The sequence below is a fragment of the Setaria italica genome, chromosome VI (genome assembly GCF_000263155.2).
Source record: "Setaria italica strain Yugu1 chromosome VI, Setaria_italica_v2.0, whole genome shotgun sequence".
Lineage (NCBI taxonomy): Eukaryota > Viridiplantae > Streptophyta > Magnoliopsida > Poales > Poaceae > Setaria > Setaria italica.
Genome location: NC_028455.1, coordinates 20072894 through 20092668, shown reverse-complemented (window position 1 = coordinate 20092668; position 19775 = coordinate 20072894). Strand labels below are relative to the sequence as shown.

The 19775-nt window shown below is 46.0% G+C and overlaps 1 protein-coding gene across 1 annotated transcript; it reads left to right on the top strand.

Annotated features, from left to right (window-relative positions):
- Nucleotides 1–11631: 11631 nt before the first annotated feature.
- Nucleotides 11632–14139, top strand: LOC101763442. The gene is made up of 8 exons (XM_022827848.1): nucleotides 11632–11716; nucleotides 12102–12341; nucleotides 12537–12644; nucleotides 12743–12823; nucleotides 12923–13038; nucleotides 13164–13382; nucleotides 13458–13632; nucleotides 13727–14139. Exons 2-8 carry the CDS (start codon nucleotides 12114–12116, stop codon nucleotides 13952–13954), a joined length of 1155 nt encoding a protein of 384 aa, XP_022683583.1. The 5' UTR covers nucleotides 11632–11716; nucleotides 12102–12113; the 3' UTR covers nucleotides 13955–14139.
- Nucleotides 14140–19775: the final 5636 nt, after the last annotated feature.

Below are 19775 nucleotides of genomic sequence, written 5' to 3'. Positions count from 1 at the left end.
ATGGACTCATGCCGACTCTTTTGCTGCACTGTCCCTTCCCCCTCTTTTCAGGCTACAATTGATCACCACCTGCTTGCATCTGCACATGCACAAGCTAGGCGGAGTTCCTGGAGACAATGTCGCACGCGCCTCCTCCTGCCTCGCGCGAGCAGCGATGGTGACAGAGCCACCAATATGAGATGGATCTCACGATGGACAACAGAGTCAGACCGGGTCTTTGCTTTCCCTACCTAGGCCTAGGCGCTGGTTACGTGGGTCCAAACATAATGTAAAGCCCACAAAATAAATTTTGTGGCAAAACATTGATTTATTGCAACCAACTAAACCACCATATGTCAACATAAATATTTGGTGGCAATAGCATCTTCTTTCTTGCAACCACTTAGTATTTGGTTGCAATATGGACACATTTATTGCAACAAATGAAACCACCATATACCAACAAAAATATTTAGTGGCAGTAGCATCTTCTTTCTTGCAACCACTTATGTATTTGGTTGCAATATAGCCACATGTATTGCAACACAACACATCCATGGCAATATTGTTTACCAATTGCAATGATTCTAAATTTGGTGGCAATAACCCTTACATATTGTAATGAAAACAAACTTTATGACAACCACAACCTAACTGTGGCAAAAAGGTCTTCTATTCGCAACCAAGTTTCTGATGGTGGCGAGAGCATCAATGCTTTGCAACCAAATTACAAAATGGTTGCAATAACACTCATCTAATGCAACTAATTTTGTGTCATTGCAAAGATTTCTGTGGCATTAGCCCTAAAATCTAGTAGTGACTTTCACACTCTATATTCAAAATCTACACATAGCTTAGCTCTTCACGTAAAAATAATCCGTATACATGTACAACATGTCTCTTACACTTTTGTCTTTGTTTCATTCATGTAAAAGGGCCAACTCAAAGTTTTTATGTTTGAAACACAGATGTACAAGTTGTCAATCCTACATAGATAAGCAAGCTGGTACTAATCCCATCATATTAGAGCACACAGGTCGTATGACTGCATGATTTGTGTGAGTGTGTAAGATCCAGATCAACACCATAGTCTAAGAAAAATGACCCTCTAGGCCATGATTGTGATTTTGGTGATTGAATGATAATATTATCATTAGGACTAACATGTGTATCAAGAATGAGCACTTGTTGGATTTCGTAGGTTCCATGGATGCAACGCAATAAAAATACCGAAGCTGGGACAAAGAGAGGAATAAATTGGAATTCTCCTAAGAATAATTATTTTTGGGTGGATCAAATGGCTTGGATTTTTGAAGGATCATGTAGAAATCTTCACAAACTTTCCATAGAGTCTAAGATCATCAAAATAAGACTTCGGAATAGAAACTTATGCCAAAATAAGATGTGTAGAAAAATAGACACTGGAAGATCCGATGGTACCATCAGACTAAGTAGGGGAACATCTGGTGCTTATAAAAATACACTCAATGGATGGTCCAATGAACATACAAGGACATGCACTGGATCATCCGATGCTACCATTGGAGTTTGCATATTCACTTTGTCAAAATTTCCAAGGAGGTGGACAAATGGATGAGATGGGCACCGGAAGATCTGATCCTTGAAAATTTGTATACGTCAGACATTTAGGGTATTTATCTGGTGCTAAAATTTGATCAAAAGGCATGGATTTTCTGAGAATCGTGTATAGAATTTCACGAGCTTTCCAACAAGTACAAGATCATCAAAAATGGAGTTCGGAGTAAAACGTTATGACCAAAATACGAATAATAGCGATGTGGTGACCAGAAGGTCCGATGGTACTGTTGGACTTTGAGCGTTCATCTAGTGCTCAAAATGTGATTGAATCATCTCGTTTTTTTAGAATCTTGTGTAGAATTTCACATGCTTTTCAACAAGTACAAGATCATCAAAATCGGAGTTCGGAAATGAGTGTTATGATCGAAATACGAGGCACATACTGTAGCACCGCTTATTCCGATGGCACCATCGGACTAAGCATCGAAGGAATTTCTGGAGCTGTTTCTCTAGGCGTTGGCGCAACGGCTCTTTTGATATGTTGGGTTATTTATACGTCCTCTACCCCCTCATTTGGAGGTTCTGGAGTGTGCTAGAGTTTATTGGAGTGTAAGACACATCAAGAACACATCCATGCCACCAAAGTGCTAAAGTGATCATCAAAAGTCAATTAGCACAAGCTTAGAAGAGTGATTAGTACTCGGATAGGTCTAGAGAGAGTGAGTGCAAGGTGTTGCTACCTTGTGATTGGTTTAAGAAGCGAACCACTGTTGTAAGCTTGGTGCGACGGCATCTTGGAGCCTTTGTGGCTCGCCAGCAAGTCTTCGACCCTCCAGCTTAGTGTGGAGCGGCAACGAGGACTGTGTGCTGGGGACGAGGAAACCCCTTCCTGTTGGGATACGAGGTAGGCTACGCTAGCGCAAATCAAAATTTCTACCGCGTATAACCAGGAAGAACTGCCGTATAAGGATCACGGGATTACCACTCGACGCACTACTGGTGCGGAAGATGTAGATATGCGTCGATGCAGTGAAGACGATCACGTAGTCGTACGTAGTCGATCAACGTAGTCGATCACGTCCAGCAGCTCCTCAGCGGCTCGTCGTGGCTCGTCGGCGGCTCGTCGATGGCTCGTCCAAGTGCTGCAGGCGCAACACCTCCAAGATATCCACACGTGCAGGGAGGAAGCGTCGCAAGCCGGATTGCTAGATCCGCGAGTTGCAACAGGCGAGGGCGTGGGAGGCGCGGCAAGTGTGTTCAGCCAAAAGGTGTCAACCCTAGGGCGCCCCCACCCCTCTATTTATAGAGGTTCCTGATGGGCCTCTGGATCCGAGGCCCATTAGTACTCCTAAACCTAATCCAACTCGGATCAGATCCGAATTGGGCTTCCAGCCCCTTAAGTGTGTGACCCTATGGGTTCGGATACGTATAGACATGGCCCGAGTACTCCTACTCGGCCCAATAGTCGGTAGCGGCCTCTAGCAAGACGTGCCAACTCCTATACGCATACGAAGATCATATCAGACGAACCATCACAACATAATATACATGCTGTTCCCTTTGCCTCACGATATTTGGTCTAGCTTCAAGCCGACCGCTCTTTCTCGATCCTGTGATTCGGAATCCCTTTGTAGGTTAACTCTTAACCGTACGTAGCATGGCCATGCATTTTCGGATCCGATCACTCAAGGGGCCCAGAGATATCACTCTCAATCAGAGAGGGGCAAATCCCATCTTGATTGACCATGTCTCATAGCATGCTTCTTGACAAACCCGAAAGCTACCTTTATAACTACCCTGTTACGGCGTAGCGTTTGATAGCCCCTAAGTAGGTCGATCCACATCTAGAATACATGCGACAATCTCAGGTCTAAGGACAAAGCGTATATGTTGTTTAAAGAGAGAACTACTTCTCGTGTTGGGTCAGTCCTAACACATGTCTCCACATATGTCCACATTATTAGTTCAACATCTTCATGTCCATGACTTGTGAAACATAGTCATCAACTAATACATGTGCTAGTCTAATATTCATGTGTGTCCTCACATGAACTCCGACTAGGGACAACTTTAGAATAACCATACAAGTAAAGAGTTTCACATACAATTCACATAATTGCAAATCAATTCAAGTAGCCTTTAATGGATATTCAATGAACACAATATACAAATCATGGATACAAATGGAATATCATCATCTCTATGATTGCCTCTAGGGCATACCTCCAACAGTCTCCCACTTGCACTAGAGTCAATCTAGAAGGTACCTAATACCCATAGCTCTTACATGCGCATCATGCTTAGCCTGCGGGAGTGGCTTTGTCAACGGATCAGAAATGTTCAGATCCGTGTGTATTTTGCATATCTTGATCTCACCCCGGTTAACGAAGTCTCGAATGAGATGAAATCGCCGCATTACGTGTTTGTTCTTCTTGTGGTTCCTTGGCTCCTTTGCTTGCGCAATTGCCCCATTGTTATCACAGTAGAGATTCAATGGGCTGGACGCATTCGGGAACACACCAAGCTCAATGAGGAAATTCCTTATCCAAACACCTTCCTTCGCGGCTTCCGAAGCCGCGATGTACTCAGCTTCTGTCGTAGAATCGGCCACCGTCTCCTGCTTGGAACTCTTCCAACTAATAGCACCACCATTTAGCGTGAACACAAATCCTGATTGTGACTTTGAATCATCTCTGTCGGTTTGGAAACTAGCATCGGTGTAACCTGTTACAACGAGCTCCTCCTCACCTCCATAGACGAGGAACATATCTTTAGTCCTTCTCAAGTACTTAAGAATGTTTTTCACCGCTGTCCAGTGACTCTCACCTGGATCAGATTGGTGTCTACTTGTCATACTTAGCGCATATGAAACATCTGGGCGAGTACTTATCATTGCATACATGATAGATCCAATAGCCGAGGCATATGGCACTCTACTCATGCGATCCCGCTCATCAGCAGTCAAAGGACACTGAGTCTTGCTGAGATGTATGCCATGTGACATAGGCAAGAACCCTTTCTTTGCCTCTTCCATGCTGAACCGCTTCAACACTTTGTCAATATAAGTATCTTGGCTCAAACCTATAAGCCTTCTCGATCTATCTCTATAGATCTTAATGCCCAGAATATATGCCGCTTCCCCTAAGTCCTTCATCGAAAAACTATTTTTCAGTGAAGTCTTTACGGACTCAAGCATAGGAATGTTATTTCCAATCAGTAATATGTCATCCACATATAAGATTAGAAATACTACAGAGCTCCCACTAACCTTCTTGTAAACACAAGACTCTTCTTCATTCTTGGTGAAGTCAAACCCTTTGACCACTTCATCAAAACGAATGTTCCAACTCCTAGATGCTTGCTTCAATCCATAAATGGATCTCTGAAGCTTGCATATCTTTCCAGCATTTTTCGGATCAACAAAACCCTCGGGCTGTATCATATACACGTCCTCAGCTAGGTTTCCATTCAGGAAAGCTGTCTTGACATCCATCTGCCATATCTCATAATCGAAATATGCAGCTATAGCTAGAATAATCCGAATGGACTTAAGCATCACTACGGGCGAGAAGGTCTCGTCGTAGTCAACTCCTTGAACTTGTCGAAAACCTTTTGCGACAAGTCGTGCTTTATAGATGTGAACATTTCCATCCATGTCCTTTTTCTTCTTATAGATCCACTTGCACTCTATGGCTTTAACACCATCAGGCGGGTCAACCAAATTCCAAACTTGATTGTCTCCCATGGACTCTATTTCGGATTGCATGGCACTCTGCCATTTTTCGGAGTCTGGGTCCATCATTGCTTCTGCATATGTCGCAGGCTCATCATTGTCCAACAATAATATTTCTCGCATTTCGCGGAGCCTTGCTGACCTTCGTGGTTGTGGCGGTGCTTCTCTTGCCATGGGTATCTCAACTTGTTCTGCTATGTTAGCATCACTCATTGATTCTTGCCCGATTGGCTCATCTTGAACTTCTTCAAGATGCACTGTCTTTCCACTCTTTTCTCCTTTGAGAAACTCTTTCTCTAGGAAAACCCCGTTCCGAGCGACAAACACTTTGCCTTCTGATCGGTTGTAGAAATAATATCCCAAAGTTTCCTTTGGATATCCCACGAAAATGCACTTATCCGACTTGGGTGTGATCTTGTCCGACTGAAGTCGCTTGACAAACACTTCACATCCCCAAATCTTTAGAAAAGACAAACTAGGAACCTTTCCAGTCCATATCTCATATGGTGTCTTAACTACGGATTTAGATGGTACCCTATTTAGTGTGAAAGCTGCTGTTTCTAGAGCGTATCCCCAAAATGACAACGGTAGGTCCGACTGGCTCATCATTGATCGAACCATGTCTAACAAAGTTCGATTACGTCGCTCGGACACACCGTTTCTCTGAGGTGTTCCAGGCGGCGTAAGTTGTGGAACAATTCCGCAACTCTTTAGATGATTGTTAAACTCATGGCTCAAATATTCGCCTCCACGATCAGATCGTAAGGCCTTAATTTTCTTGTCACGCTGATTTTCAACTTCATTCTGAAATTCCTTGAACTTTTCAAAGGTTTCAGACTTGTGCCTCATCAAGTAGACATAGCCATATCTACTAAAATCATCAGTGAAAGTTATGAAGTATTGGAATCCTCCTCTAGCCGTCGTGCTCATTGGTCCGCATACATCACTATGTACGAGTTCCAACAAGTCTACTGCTCTCTTAGGAAATCCTGTGAAAGGCGTCTTGGTCATCTTGCCTAGCAAGCAAGCCTCACATGTCTCGTATGATTCAAAATCAAACGAAGTTAGAAGTCCATCAGAATGGAGCTTCTTCATGCGGTTTTCACTTATATGACCCAAACGACAATGCCACAAGTAGGTAGGACTCAAATCATTAGGCCGAGGCCTTTTAGCACTTACATTACAGACAGGTGAACCATCAAGATTTAAAACAAATAATCCATTCACAATGGGTGCAAAAGCCATAAACATATTATTCTTAGAGATCACACAACCATTGTTTTCACTCGCAAATGAATTACCATCCTTCATCAAGCATGAAGGAGACAAAATGTTTCGACTTAAACTAGGAACAAAATAACAATTATTCAACTCCATAATAAATCCTGACGGGAGGTGGAGTTGCATCGTCCCGACGGTCAAAGCAGCAACTCTTGCATTATTGCCCACGTGGAAATCAACTTCTCCTCTTTCCACGCTTCTACTTCTTATCATTCCCTCAATCGAATTGCAAATATGAGAAACCGATCCGGTATCAAATACCCAAGAATTAATAACTGTATCAGCGAGAAATATATTGTCTATAACATAAACAACAAGCGTACCTGAGGTAGAAGTACTCTTACTTCCGCCGTTCTTCAACGAAGCTAGGTACTGCTTGCAGTTTCTCTTCCAATGACCAAGTTCATGACAGTAAAAGCACTCTTTATCTGGAGCAGGTCCAGGTCCAGCTTTAACCTTGGGCGGTGGGTTTGGCTTGGACGTTCCAGCCTTGCCCTTCTTCTTCCAAGAATTGCCCTTCTTCTTAAAGCTGGGCTTGTTCTGTATCGCCATCACATGGCTGGTACTAGCGTTTTTCTTTATGTCAGCCTCTGCTGTTTTAAGCATGCCACACAGCTCATTCAGACCCTTCTCCGTCCCATGCATATGGTAGTTCGAGATGAAGTTCCCATAGCTAGGCGGAAGAGACGAAAGAATGAAATCAGTGGCCAACTCTTGGCCCAGTGGGAAGCCTAGCTTCTCCAACCGTTGAGTGTAACCAACCATTTTGATTACGTGTGGTCCTACTGCTGCGCCTTCTGCTAGCTTGCTCTCAACAAAGGCCTTAGACACATTGAACCTTTCAGTCCTGGCCTGTGTTTGGAACATGTCTCTAAGCGCCACGATCATATCATGCGCCTCATGGTTTGTTTCGAACTGCATCTGCAGCTCGGGTTCCATGCAAGCAAGCATAAGGCAGCTTACTTCAAGGTTAGCATCACATGCTTTCTTGTAAGCATTCTTAGCAGCAGCGGGTGCATCCTCAGCAGGTTCTTCTGGTAGTGGGTTGTCTAGAACATCTTCCTTTTTCTCAGCCCTGAGAACAATTCTCAGGTTGCGGATCCAATCCGAGTAGTTTGTTCCATTCAACTTGTCCTTCTCAAGGACCGAACGCAAAGCAAACGATGTGGTGGTGTTGCTAGGTGCCATTTAATCTACAACAAAAGTAATGCAAAATACACTAAGACAAACGTATCCATGATGGAGCAAATTACATTAAACTATTTTAACAGAATCTACTCCCACTAAAATCAATATCCCTCTATTGAAACTTAGTGATTCAGGATCCACAACTAACAAGTCTACTAGTGAGCTTTAGCATCACCGCTAGCAAACGAGGTAGATCGGTAAGCAACTTTTGCTAATCATATCACATATGACTCCTGTTGTTGGGTGACATCTCTATGTCTCGGCGCCCAACCTTTATGCCCCAAGGTCCTTAACCGTTAAGATGACCTCGTTAAGCAAACCAACCCTTATGCGTGTAAGTGTCCGACACAAACCCGTCTAGTCAAGGAAAACTAGTGGCACCCTAATTTCATAGACCCACCACTAATTGTACAAGACATGGGACGGTGCAAGTTTTAGTTGGGAGGGCATACTAACTTAAACTTTGTGAGGGATCGTTCTACTTCTAACATCACAGCATGCAGAAAGTAAAACATAAACAGAATAGCATTCACACAGTTGTGACACAGTATGGCCCGTTTTTCTTATGGTGATCTCCATCTCCATAGAACCTGTTCACCATGGTGATCTCCATCTCCATGTTCCATGTGCGCCATCCTCCTGGTGATGAGTCCTCCAAGAACTAGAGCATGCTATTACGCCTAATAGCTAGTAAAGAATCTAGTAATGAAGATTACATAGTTGCTTGGATCATCACAGATTGGTACGCAGACCATTAAATACAATAAAGTGACAACACATATGGCTCCTGCCGTGTTGCCGTACGCGCGACACGCAGGTCACGAATTAGTTACACACATGCATCACATACACAAGGGGGCCATACTGATCACAAGATACATGCATACATCCTGCAAAATAGAGTTAGGCGTCCTAACGTTCCAAACTTCGGAGGCCCAAAACTCCATCTTCCAAGCCGAATTTGGGAAATCTAATTTCGCCAAAAACGGCAAAGCCATTGAAATTCATGTGTAACTTTTTCTGTAGATCAATTTTCGTATAGAAATCGCCTCGATCCGAGATCGTACCGAAAAGTTACGGCTGATTTACCGAAGCATACGCATACGGCAAAATCCCGACCCCGGCAGTAGATCCTATCTACTATTGCACATCTAATGCGCCTGGCGTATGACCCTGGATATCGATTTGACCAATCATATTGATCTTCCCTCACTGCAACTGGATTTACGTGTATCACTTAACTCCGATGGCGGAAACCGACCGGTAGGAGTATGTCGTTACACTACCATTGCAGCAAGGGCACGAAATCAGGACATAGATCAAACAGAGAACTCGCATATCTCCATATGCACACATCCCGAATCCAAAACTAAGCAGCTACGGCTCTGATACCACTGTTGGGATACGAGGTAGGCTACGCTAGCGCAAATCAAAATTTCTACCGCGTATAACCAGGAAGAACTGCCGTATAAGGATCACAGGATTACCACTCGACGCACTACTGGTGCGGAAGATGTAGATATGCGTCGATGCAGTGAAGACGATCACGTAGTCGTACGTAGTCGATTAACGTAGTCGATCACGTCCAGCAGCTCCTCAGCAGCTCGTCCACGTGCACAGCAAGATCGCCTCCGGTGCCGCGGCTCGTCGTCGGCTCGTCGTGGCTCGTCGGCGGCTCATCGATGGCTCGTCCAAGTGCTGCAGGCGCAACACCTCCAAGGTATCCACACATGCAGGGAGGAAGCGTCGCAAGCCGGATTGCTAGATCCGCGAGTTGCAACAGGCGAGGGCGTGGGAGGCGCGGCAAGTGTGTTCAGCCAAAAGGTGTCAACCCTAGGGCGCCCCCACCCCTCTATTTATAGAGGTTCCTGATGGGCCTCTGGATCCGAGGCCCATTAGTACTCCTAAACCTAATCCAACTCGGATCAGATCCGAATTGGGCTTCCAGCCCCTTAAGTGTGTGACCCTATGGGTTCGGATACGTATAGACATGGCCCGAGTACTCCTACTCGGCCCAATAGTCGGTAGCGGCCTCTAGCAAGACGTGCCAACTCCTATACGCATACGAAGATCATATCAGACGAACCATCACAACATAATATACATGCTGTTCCCTTTGCCTCACGATATTTGGTCTAGCTTCAAGCCGACCGCTCTTTCTCGATCCTGTGATTCGGAATCCCTTTGTAGGTTAACTCTTAACCGTACGTAGCATGGCCATGCATTTTCAGATCCGATCACTCGAGGGGCCCAGAGATATCACTCTCAATCAGAGAGGGGCAAATCCCATCTTGATTGACCATGTCTCATAGCATGCTTCTTGACAAACCCGAAAGCTACCTTTATAACTACCCTGTTACGGCGTAGCGTTTGATAGCCCCTAAGTAGGTCGATCCACATCTAGAATACATGCGACAATCTCAGGTCTAAGGACAAAGCGTATATGTTGTTTAAAGAGAGAACTACTTCTCGTGTTGGGTCAGTCCTAACACATGTCTCCACATATGTCCACATTATTAGTTCAACATCTTCATGTCCATGACTTGTGAAACATAGTCATCAACTAATACATGTGCTAGTCTAATATTCATGTGTGTCCTCACATGAACTCCGACTAGGGACAACTTTAGAATAACCATACAAGTAAAGAGTTTCACATACAATTCACATAATTGCAAATCAATTCAAGTAGCCTTTAATGGATATTCAATGAACACAATATACAAATTATGGATACAAATGGAATATCATCATCTCTATGATTGCCTCTAGGGCATACCTCCAACACTTCCTTCATGGACAAGCTCTGTGGTGCAGACGACGTCAAGGTGATTGGAAAAGAGGGAGTTGTGAGCCTTGCCATTGTGGCAAGCTTCTCATCGGCTTGGCAAGAGCCTTTGTAGCGAGTCCAAGACCTTGACCGGAAGAGACTTGGTGACCTGGAGCATATCCTTGGTGGAGCTCCAACGTGGATTAGAGGTGGCATTTGCCTGCCAAGTTTGTATCCTTCCTAACCCACTCCTTTACGTTTCTGCATTTCCTTCTTGCAATGTGTGTGCCTTTACTTCCATAGAGTAGTTTTTCTAGGATTAGCTATAGGTTGCAAAACTCTTTGTGGGTGGGAAGTTTCACTAGATCAATCATAGATGCACATCTAGATAACATGATCTAATCTATGTTTTGAGGCTTGGTAGTGGGTTAAGGTTTTAAGTTTGCCTAATTCACCCCTTATCCTTTTAGACTATAAGCACTGATTTCTTACATATACTTTTTTGTTAATATACAGGAATGGAAACATGTGTTTGGAGGTACACGATCGACCATGTCAGTTCTTGAGGTTACGCTCCGTGTCATGTTTGCTTGACCTCTATCCTATATGCTATCGAAAAGGAACCAGGGCTGGGGTGTTGACCTCGGAGCATGTGCCTGTCAATGCCAACCTCAAGCACTACTGTCAAAAAAGAGCAGATCTTACTTCATAGATCAGCAAGAGTGTACGGGGCTCAAGAACTAGTCATCAATGGACGGCCGGAGTCTGCATCATGATACGTGGAATTACGCTTATATCTATGATATAGCTAATTACTCCATCGATCTTGAGTTCCTGACCTTTCACTCTTCTACGTTTGGTCGTACGTTCTAGTATATTGACCGCGTAACTTGTAGTTTTCTGCGTCATGATCCGTGTGAATAGCAGGCATTAGCAGCTGTATGTATTCCATGCTGAAAGCTGAAAAGAACACCTGAATGCTGGTCTAAGGCAACCCTTTTCCACTGTACAAGCTACCACGAGGAATCCTAGCACTGTTGCTACTTCACTACTCCAAGTCGTCAGAAGGAACAATTGTAGGATACCTAGTATGTATAAAGGGATGTACAGGACCTGCATGCAGGTCATTTGGGGAACCATTCTGCTACGTTCCGAATTTCCGAGTTCTCTCTTCTACCAGCACTCGCATGCATGCTCTGGATAATCTGGGCGTGAAGTCTATGCTTGTAAGTTTTAAGCACACCATTAATTTGTTATTTTTTCAGGCACGATAATTGCAATTCCTTTCTTTTTATTTACCTTTTTTTGGGGGTAAACCATTCTGTCAGAAAATAGTAGCTGCGCTACCTGTTACGTGACAGACCTTTCAGCGGATAGTGAAACGAACTGCTTATTACAAATCTGATGTACTTACCACCCACTTCAAAAAGCCTCCTAGCTTAGTGCCTCAGCCGGTCAGCCACCACGTTGGATGTGCCAACCTATACCTGTCATAGTCATTTTAATAATGAATACCCTACTCACAATTCCATGTAAATTAAACATTTGCCCTTTTAATTCTACATTTTACTTTGGATTAGTCAGACTAACTTCTACATCTCATCTTCCTAGTGAATACTGAGAATGAAATTAAATCCGCTCCTTACGGTGTTGTCTGCGGCAGCAATCGGGTTCTTCATTGGCGTTTCCTTTCCTGTACAAATCACACCAAAGGTATTCCCGTTGAGCTTTGGTGATGGGAACTGCACCTTCGGTGGCAGCTACATACTTGGCCGACTTTCGACGGCATTTAGAAACAGCACTTCTACAGTGGAGGGGACTCCAGTCCTGCAGCCAAATGCCACTTCAGAGGTACAGCTCTGAACTTGTTGAAGAAATAATTCCGTACCGGTGGCGGTGGGCTGTTCTATGGAACGATATTCAGCGTCTCCATGCTGAAACTGGAAGAATCTGTTCTCTCAAAAAAAACTGGAAGAATCCACTTATATAAGCCCTGATAGTGAACAGTAAATATGTTTAAATCTTTTCCGTTATCATTTTACGCAGAAGGTGGTTGCACTGGCAAAGCCGAAAGGCGCGGAGAGGCTACCACCAAACATCATAGTTCGAGAGTCTGATCTCCACATGCGCCGGCTGTGGGGACACCCGCGTGAGGTCTCCGATTTCACTGTCCTTCCACTTAGAACTCCTTCCTTACTGAATTGAGTGTTTCATATGGTCGCTCTGATTGAACTTGTGGGATCAATGAGCAGGACACCCCCACTCGCAAGTACCTTTTGGTGCTGACAGTTGGTTACAGTGACAAAGTCAACGTCAACGCCACAGTTCACAAGGTGGGAAATAATTTCTTGATTTTTTCCAGACTATAGTCAATGATTTGTAAACTGAACAATATCATGGATTCAGTCTTTCAAATACGATATATCATGCAGTTCTCGGAAAATTTTGACGTGTTGCTATTCCACTATGATGGACGGACGACAGAGTGGGACGAGTTCGAGTGGTCCAAGGAGGCCATCCATGTTAGCGCTAGGAAGCAGGCCAAATGGTTAGGAGCTACCACTGTACTGGTGCACATATGCAACTGCGCCCGATGCAAGTTCATCCATCTGATTGTGACTGATTATGGTTAATTATCTGACACTGAATAATAATGTTTAAAATGCGGCGTAGGTGGTATGCCAAGAGGTTCCTGCACCCAAGCATCGTGGCGCCGTATGAGTACATCTTCATCTGGGACCAGGACCTCGGCACTGAGACATTTGATGCGGAGGAGTACATCAAGATTGTGAAGAAGCACGGGCTGGAGATCTCGCAGCCGGGCATGGACATCACCAGAGGGGTGAAGACCTACGACGTCAATGTCAGAAGGAACGACACCGAGATACACACGTAAGTGTTAGTCAGCTACTGGTTTCTGAAGCTCCAGGCATTCTTGATTACTAATAGCTATATGCACATACACAGGTCGACTTCTGTCGGTAAGTGCAGTGAGGACGTGCACAAGCGGCCGTGCAGCGCTTTTGTGGAGGTGAACGCGCCCGTCTTCACGAGGGAGGCATGGTCTTGCGTCTGGCACATGATCCAGAGCGACCTGGTCCATGGATGGGGCCTCGACTGGAATTTCTGGAGATGCGTCGACGTGAGAACTAACGAACCCTTTCGATCGCCTAGAGCATGTGCTGTGCAACTGCTGTAGTACATAGCTTAAACTAAGTGCTGTTGCGTGCGTGCAGGAGCCTGAGGAGCAGATCGGCATCGTGGACACGCAATACGTGGCGCATCACCGGGGGTTTACACTGGGGAACCCGGGCAACGAGACCGTGGATGGAAGCCGCCGCAAGGTGAGGCTCCGGGCGTCGGCCGAGTTCGGCATGTTCAAAGCCAGGTTGAACAACGCGGACAAGCTCCAGGCAGCAGCTCTTCTTGCACAATCTGGTGCCGCCACGCCCACGCAGTCGTAGTCATTGCTAGGGGGAGGGATGCCAGCTACATGTACTCTCCCAAAGTGTTGTCGTCTACAGTGAGTCAATCAAAAGCCATGTCATTGCACCTAGGTTCCAATCTTATAAACTACACATGGCAATTCTAAGAAAGGTAAACGCGGAATGTAAATGCAATAAGAAATGCGGAAGGTAAATGAGGTAGACAAGACAAACTCCTGGTGTAGCGACACGGTGATTTTTACCAAGTTATCGGAAAACAAAGCTTTCCACTAGTTCTCATTATTGGAGCCCCTCTCAAAGAGAATGCCCACACAACAGCATAAACTCTCCGGTCAAGTAACATCGTAGGATAGCCGACGGGCCTTCGCCACACGCAAGTGGGTTTCCGCCTAGCCTCTGCCGGATGCTCCTTGCCCCTCTTCACCTGGTAGAGCTTGAGCAAAATGCCTAGAGCCTCTCCTCTCTATTACAAGCACCGACGACCACCCCACAAACACGGTTGGAGGTTCTTGCAAGACTTACAAGTCCCGGATTTACACCTCTTGGTGCGCGCAAGCACCGATACAAAGAAGGTGTGCAAACCTTGCCTAACTCTAGGCTAATCCCTAAAGCAATGCGTTAATAGGCCTAAACTAGCACTAATCAAGACCTAAGCCTTATGCTAATTGTCTTAATCTTCTCTTGAGCACTTTGGTGGCTAGAGCACTTGTGTGTATGTGAGAACCAAGCCTATAGCTTCTCCAAGCTCTAACAACCTTGAAATAGCCAGGCAAAGGGGTATTTATAGCCTCAAGCCAAGAAACTAGCCGTTGCTCCAACGGTCACAAAAACAGTGATCACCGTATCATTTGGTGTATGTATAAAAACTTCCAAAGCTGAATTTGAACAGATGCCGAGCCGAGCCGATCACATCGATTCATACTATGATTGCGACTGTGATCATCGATTTATACTCTGATATTGCGACTGTGATCATCGTATCATTCTATAATGCATGTTGACTTCAAACCAAGCCAATCACTGATTCATACTATGCTCTTTTCATGACCATCACCGTATCATCCTATGATCGCCGGCTTATACTCTGATATTGCGACTGTGATCACCAATTGATAATCTGATATTGAGGCTGTGATGAATCTTCATTGTTTTGCTTCATTTCTTCATGTGTCTTTGTCCCGGATTCTCTTTTATGATTTCTAGGGTTGCTTTAAGGTCTTCTAGGGTCTTGCACATGTCCAGTTGACCTTTGTTCTGTTTGGTCACCCAAGTCCATTACCTTACATCCATGTGGCTAAACCTTGTATACTCGCAAACATTTGTTAGTCCCATAGGTTTGTGTTGACATAAAATCACCAAAATGACTAATGGCCTAACTAGGACCATTTTCCTTGCAATCTCCCCCTTTTTGGTTATTTATGCCAACACAACCAAAGCAAGCAATAATAGGGAAATCAAATACAACTACTTGCTTTGATGCAATGCAAGAGCAAGAAACATATGCTAATTGAAATATGCAATGAATATTAAATTGAAGTAAACCGTACCTTGCTCTTACCAATTTGAAAACTAATTTGGAATCTCCCTCATGTGATCATGTGGTCATAAGGCTCCCCCTATTCCAATGCCACTTTTCTCCCTTTCTTGAACCAAATTTTTGCAATCTCCCCCAAGCTTGAAATGTACAATCTCCCATACACTTGAGGTTGTTGCTTTCTTGCATGCTCCCCCTCAAGGGTGGCTCCCCTTCAAGGTCTACTTGCACTGGTCACTAAAATTCTCCCCCCTTGGAATCAATCTCCAAAAAAGGAAGACATTAAAAGCACAAGGGAGAGATTCATAGATCATGATCTTTTGGGTGTGGAAGGCAAAAAAGATCATGAGCATGAAACTCACATAACATGGACTAAGCTCCCCCTAAGTGTGTGCATACATATATAGTGGATGGAAAAGCATATGCAGAACGATTCAATTAAGACAAGATGAGGATTTTAATCTATATTATGCATGGAGATAGCTTTAAATGAATTGAAATGCATGATATCAATGTGTTGACATAAAATCTGGACCTCAGACTTCTACGTTGAACAACACGGAGGACCTAGGAGATCTACTTAATTCCAGTGCAGGCTCCAAATCAGCTCGTGAGTGGTTTAAGGCGTGCCAGTCAATTTGACCTAAAAATTGAAAAATTGATAAGGTAAACATTAAATTCTTGAGCCGATCGGTGGCGAAGCCTTTTGAACTCATGGGTAGGCTGGGACATCCCGAGTAATTAAGAGACTAAATCAAAGAAACATCAAAGTGATTAAGGAATAAATCAAAGCCAACTCTAAATGACTAAGTGTTAAATACCTTTGTACTAAAGCACTTGGGAAGCAAATAAAAACAAATTTTATATAAGAACTTAATTTTTGGCCAATATGAAATTGATAGATATTTTCAAATTGAGCATCAAGAGCATCATTTGTGCATATTTGAGCATCTTGGCCATGCATTGTTTAAGTTCACATAATTGTTGTTTATTGTTGAAATTCAAACTTGGGAAGCAACTCCAATTTCTGCTATGCAATTGTGCCTCCTGTTATTTTATTTAAATACAAGAGGCAGTTTGATGATTTTACAATATTTTTACTTAATTTTTTCAGTGATGTTTCCTTGTGTTAAAAACTCATTTAACTCTCAGTTTTGGCTGTTTTCTTTTGTCAATTGTGCGAAAACCTGAGCAGCTGTTGAGGTGATTCTTGTGGCATTGTGTTCTTTGCGTTTTTATCCTTCAAATGAGTAGTTTTGGGAGATTTTTGGGTGCCTCTAGCTAGGTCGTTTGAGGGGGGAAGTTGAACAATTTTTAACTTGGCCGAGCCCGCGTGTCAGTCTCCTTCCTCTCTCCCATGTCTCCAGTTCCCTGGTTTCTGCCCCGTTAGCCAGCGCTAGCAGTGCTCATCACCAGATTGACTGTCGTGGCCAGCGCCACGCTCCCCTTCACCTATTAAAACCCAGCGCCAGCCAACCATTGCCCCTTCCTCCCTCCTGTGCTACCACCTCCATTACCGCCACCTTCCAAGCCTGCCTCTATTCGCCGACCCGATTCACTGCTGACGGTGAACCTCCGGTCAATTCCTCACAGCCACAGCTTCCCCTCGAGCTCGCGCATCCATTTTGCCACTTACCTGCCATCCTCTCTCGCCATGCAGGCCTCCCGCCGGCCGCCTCCGTCCGCCGGTCTGACGCCGCTCCTGGAGTTTTTGCGCCACCCCCTCCTCACCACCTCTGCCGCTCTAGTGAGATTCTTGGCCCCAGAGCACGGCCCCACTACTCCCTAAGCCACGCCATCTTCCCCCGCCACCGCCGGCCCAAGGCCACGGCCAGCCATGACGAGTGCGCCCCCGTGCCTATTTTTGTCTCTGTGTGTGTGTTCTGAGGAAGAAGAAAGGGGATTCACCCCCTTTTTGATGTAAGCCTTCCCCTTTTCCCTTTTTCCACAGAGGCCCTCCCACCTATCTTTCCCATTTGCACCAGAACCCCTTCCCCACTCTCAAGTTTCTCGCAAGAAAGTCCTTGATCCCCTGTTTAGCCCCTAAAAACACCTTTGCCTCCTCATTTCATGCGCCAAACCTCCTCCAATAAACCTCAAATTCCACCACATCATCCTCCAATATATTCCCGCAGAGTCATCTACCAATTCCATGAAAATACTGCTTCCTTTCTATTTTTAGTTCGCTTCCTCTCTTCGAGCTCACCGGGTAAAACTTTACTTTTCTTTTATTTATTGTCTGCCCGATTGTGTGTGTGTGGATGCATTGTGGGAAGAAGAAAGAAAAAAAATGTGGTTATGGGAAGTTTCGGGGACCCAAGTGCGAGTTGCTAATAGATATAAGGGCTTAGATGCAAAATGATCTTGGTTTTGTTTTATATTCCTAGATTTAAATAGCTGCAAACTTGGAAGATGCATAGAAATGTGTAGAAAAATGATAAAAATGTGAATCTTATTTTGTTGAGTTCCTAATGACGTCTAGTGTATTTCAAAAATATTTTTGTGCATGTTACTGTTCAGTAATTGTCGTTGTCAAGATTTGAGGATCAAGACTTAGACTAGTAAGTTTCTTTTATGCGCTTCGGATGGTGGCGTGGGAGACACGGGGTTAGACTGGTTCGGGCAAAGGAGGCCCTACGTCCAGTATCGAGGTAGCTCATGTTGCCCACGCGGGGTTCTGTAGTAGGGGTTACAGATGGGCGAGAGAGGGAACTGATCCCAGGTCTCTTGAGTATGCTAGTGCTCTAAGGGAGTGTGAGTGTGTGCTGTTTGCTTGAGAGAGAGAGCGTTCTCGTCCCCGGATCCCCGGTCCTCCTTTTATAGCACAAGAGGGAGCTCGGGGTTACAGTCGAGACGGGCGTCAGGAGAAGAGGTAGAAAGGATAAGCCAAGTACAAAAATAATACAAGGGGAGGGCCCCAAGGCCGCCGTTCTTGCTCCGACCTCTGGTCCCTATCAGCGCGTCCGACGAGGAAGGGCGATTCCTCCCCGATCTCATCGATGTTCTCCCTGGTCGTCGTTGCCGTCGAGCGTGATGATGATCCTCAGCCTTGGCATCCGCGTTCGCCGGGGAGGAGGTCCGCTTCTGTTGCCCCGCCGATTACCGTAAGACCTGGACGTCGCATCCCTGAAACCGCCGTTGGGAGCACGGGGCGCGAGAGCAAGCGATGCGCCCTCCTGTGTCGTTCGGCGCAGCTCATGAGTACCCTGCAGCAAATCAGAAGGAGCCGCGGCCACTGCACCTTGCGCTGCACGACCGCGCACCGGTATTCGGGACTGGTTACGTTGGGCATGCCACTCCCTTTTGGCTTGACAGGGCCACGGCGCATTTATGGTGAGGTCGATAGGGGGACCCACGAGATCGTCATCCTGATCCTCCAGTCTGCGCCCGAGGCGAATATTCATCTTGTGGACACGAGCGCGTCCGACCCCCGCGTCCAGGGTCGGGCGAGGCGGAGTTTCTGTGGTGGGGGTCGGGCGCTCCTGACCCCGGCCCCCTGGGTCGGGCGAGGCGGAGCCTTGCGGCGAGGGGTCAGGCGCTCCCGTCCCTGGGACCGCGGTCGGGTGAGGTGGAGCCTTGCGGCAAGGGGTCGGGCGCTCCCGACCCTAGGACCGCGGTCGGGCGAGGCAGAGTCTAGCAGCGAGGGGTCGGGCGCTCCCGACCCTGGGACCGCGGTCAGGCGAGGCGGAGTCCCACCATCGAGGGGTCGGGATTGTCCGACCCTAGGGCCCTGGGTCGAGCGAGATGGAGTGGGATGTTCTCTGCCTCTACTGGGTCGGCGGTAATCGCAATTACCGCAGGTGGGCCTGGGCCTTCATGACTGTTGCTTTAAGCGGCATTAGGGGGTCGTTAATATTTCCCCCCAACAGTAGCCCCTGAGCCTGTGGTGGAGCAAAGATGCTCCTCCAGAGGCTTTTTTCATCGCTCGTCGGGGATTTCTGCTCGCCCTGCAAGCTGCAGTTGATCAGGGATAGGGAGTGTTGTTGGTTCGGCTTGGCCAGGGAGTTTGATCAGGAGAGGTGTCTTGTCGATGACTTGGCGTGGGAGGACTCCTCATTGCTCCATAGGGCGCTCCCGCCTCAAGTCCTCAAATCGCGACCACACGCGTGGTCATTGGTTGCGACGCTAGCCCCCGAGCCCCCGCGCGTTGCAGGAGACCGATCGGGAGGCTAGATCGGCTTTTGATCGTTACCCCTCAAGCATCCGTTCGCTGGGACGGAGGGGATGAGCCGTGCCACGCTATCCTCGTTGGACGAACAGGTCGGTTCGAGTGGAGTCCTGGTCCCCGTTCGGGGGGGGGGGGGG

Excerpts from the sequence above, each read along its gene's own strand:
- LOC101763442 (XM_022827848.1), top strand. The coding sequence starts at position 12,114 with ATGAAATTAAATCCGCTCCTTACGGTGTTGTCTGCGGCAGCAATCGGG. Across the intron at positions 12,342-12,536 it reads AGCCAAATGCCACTTCAGAG|AAGGTGGTTGCACTGGCAAA; the intron begins GTACAGCTCTGA and ends CATTTTACGCAG. Across the intron at positions 13,633-13,726 it reads ATTTCTGGAGATGCGTCGAC|GAGCCTGAGGAGCAGATCGG; the intron begins GTGAGAACTAAC and ends GCGTGCGTGCAG.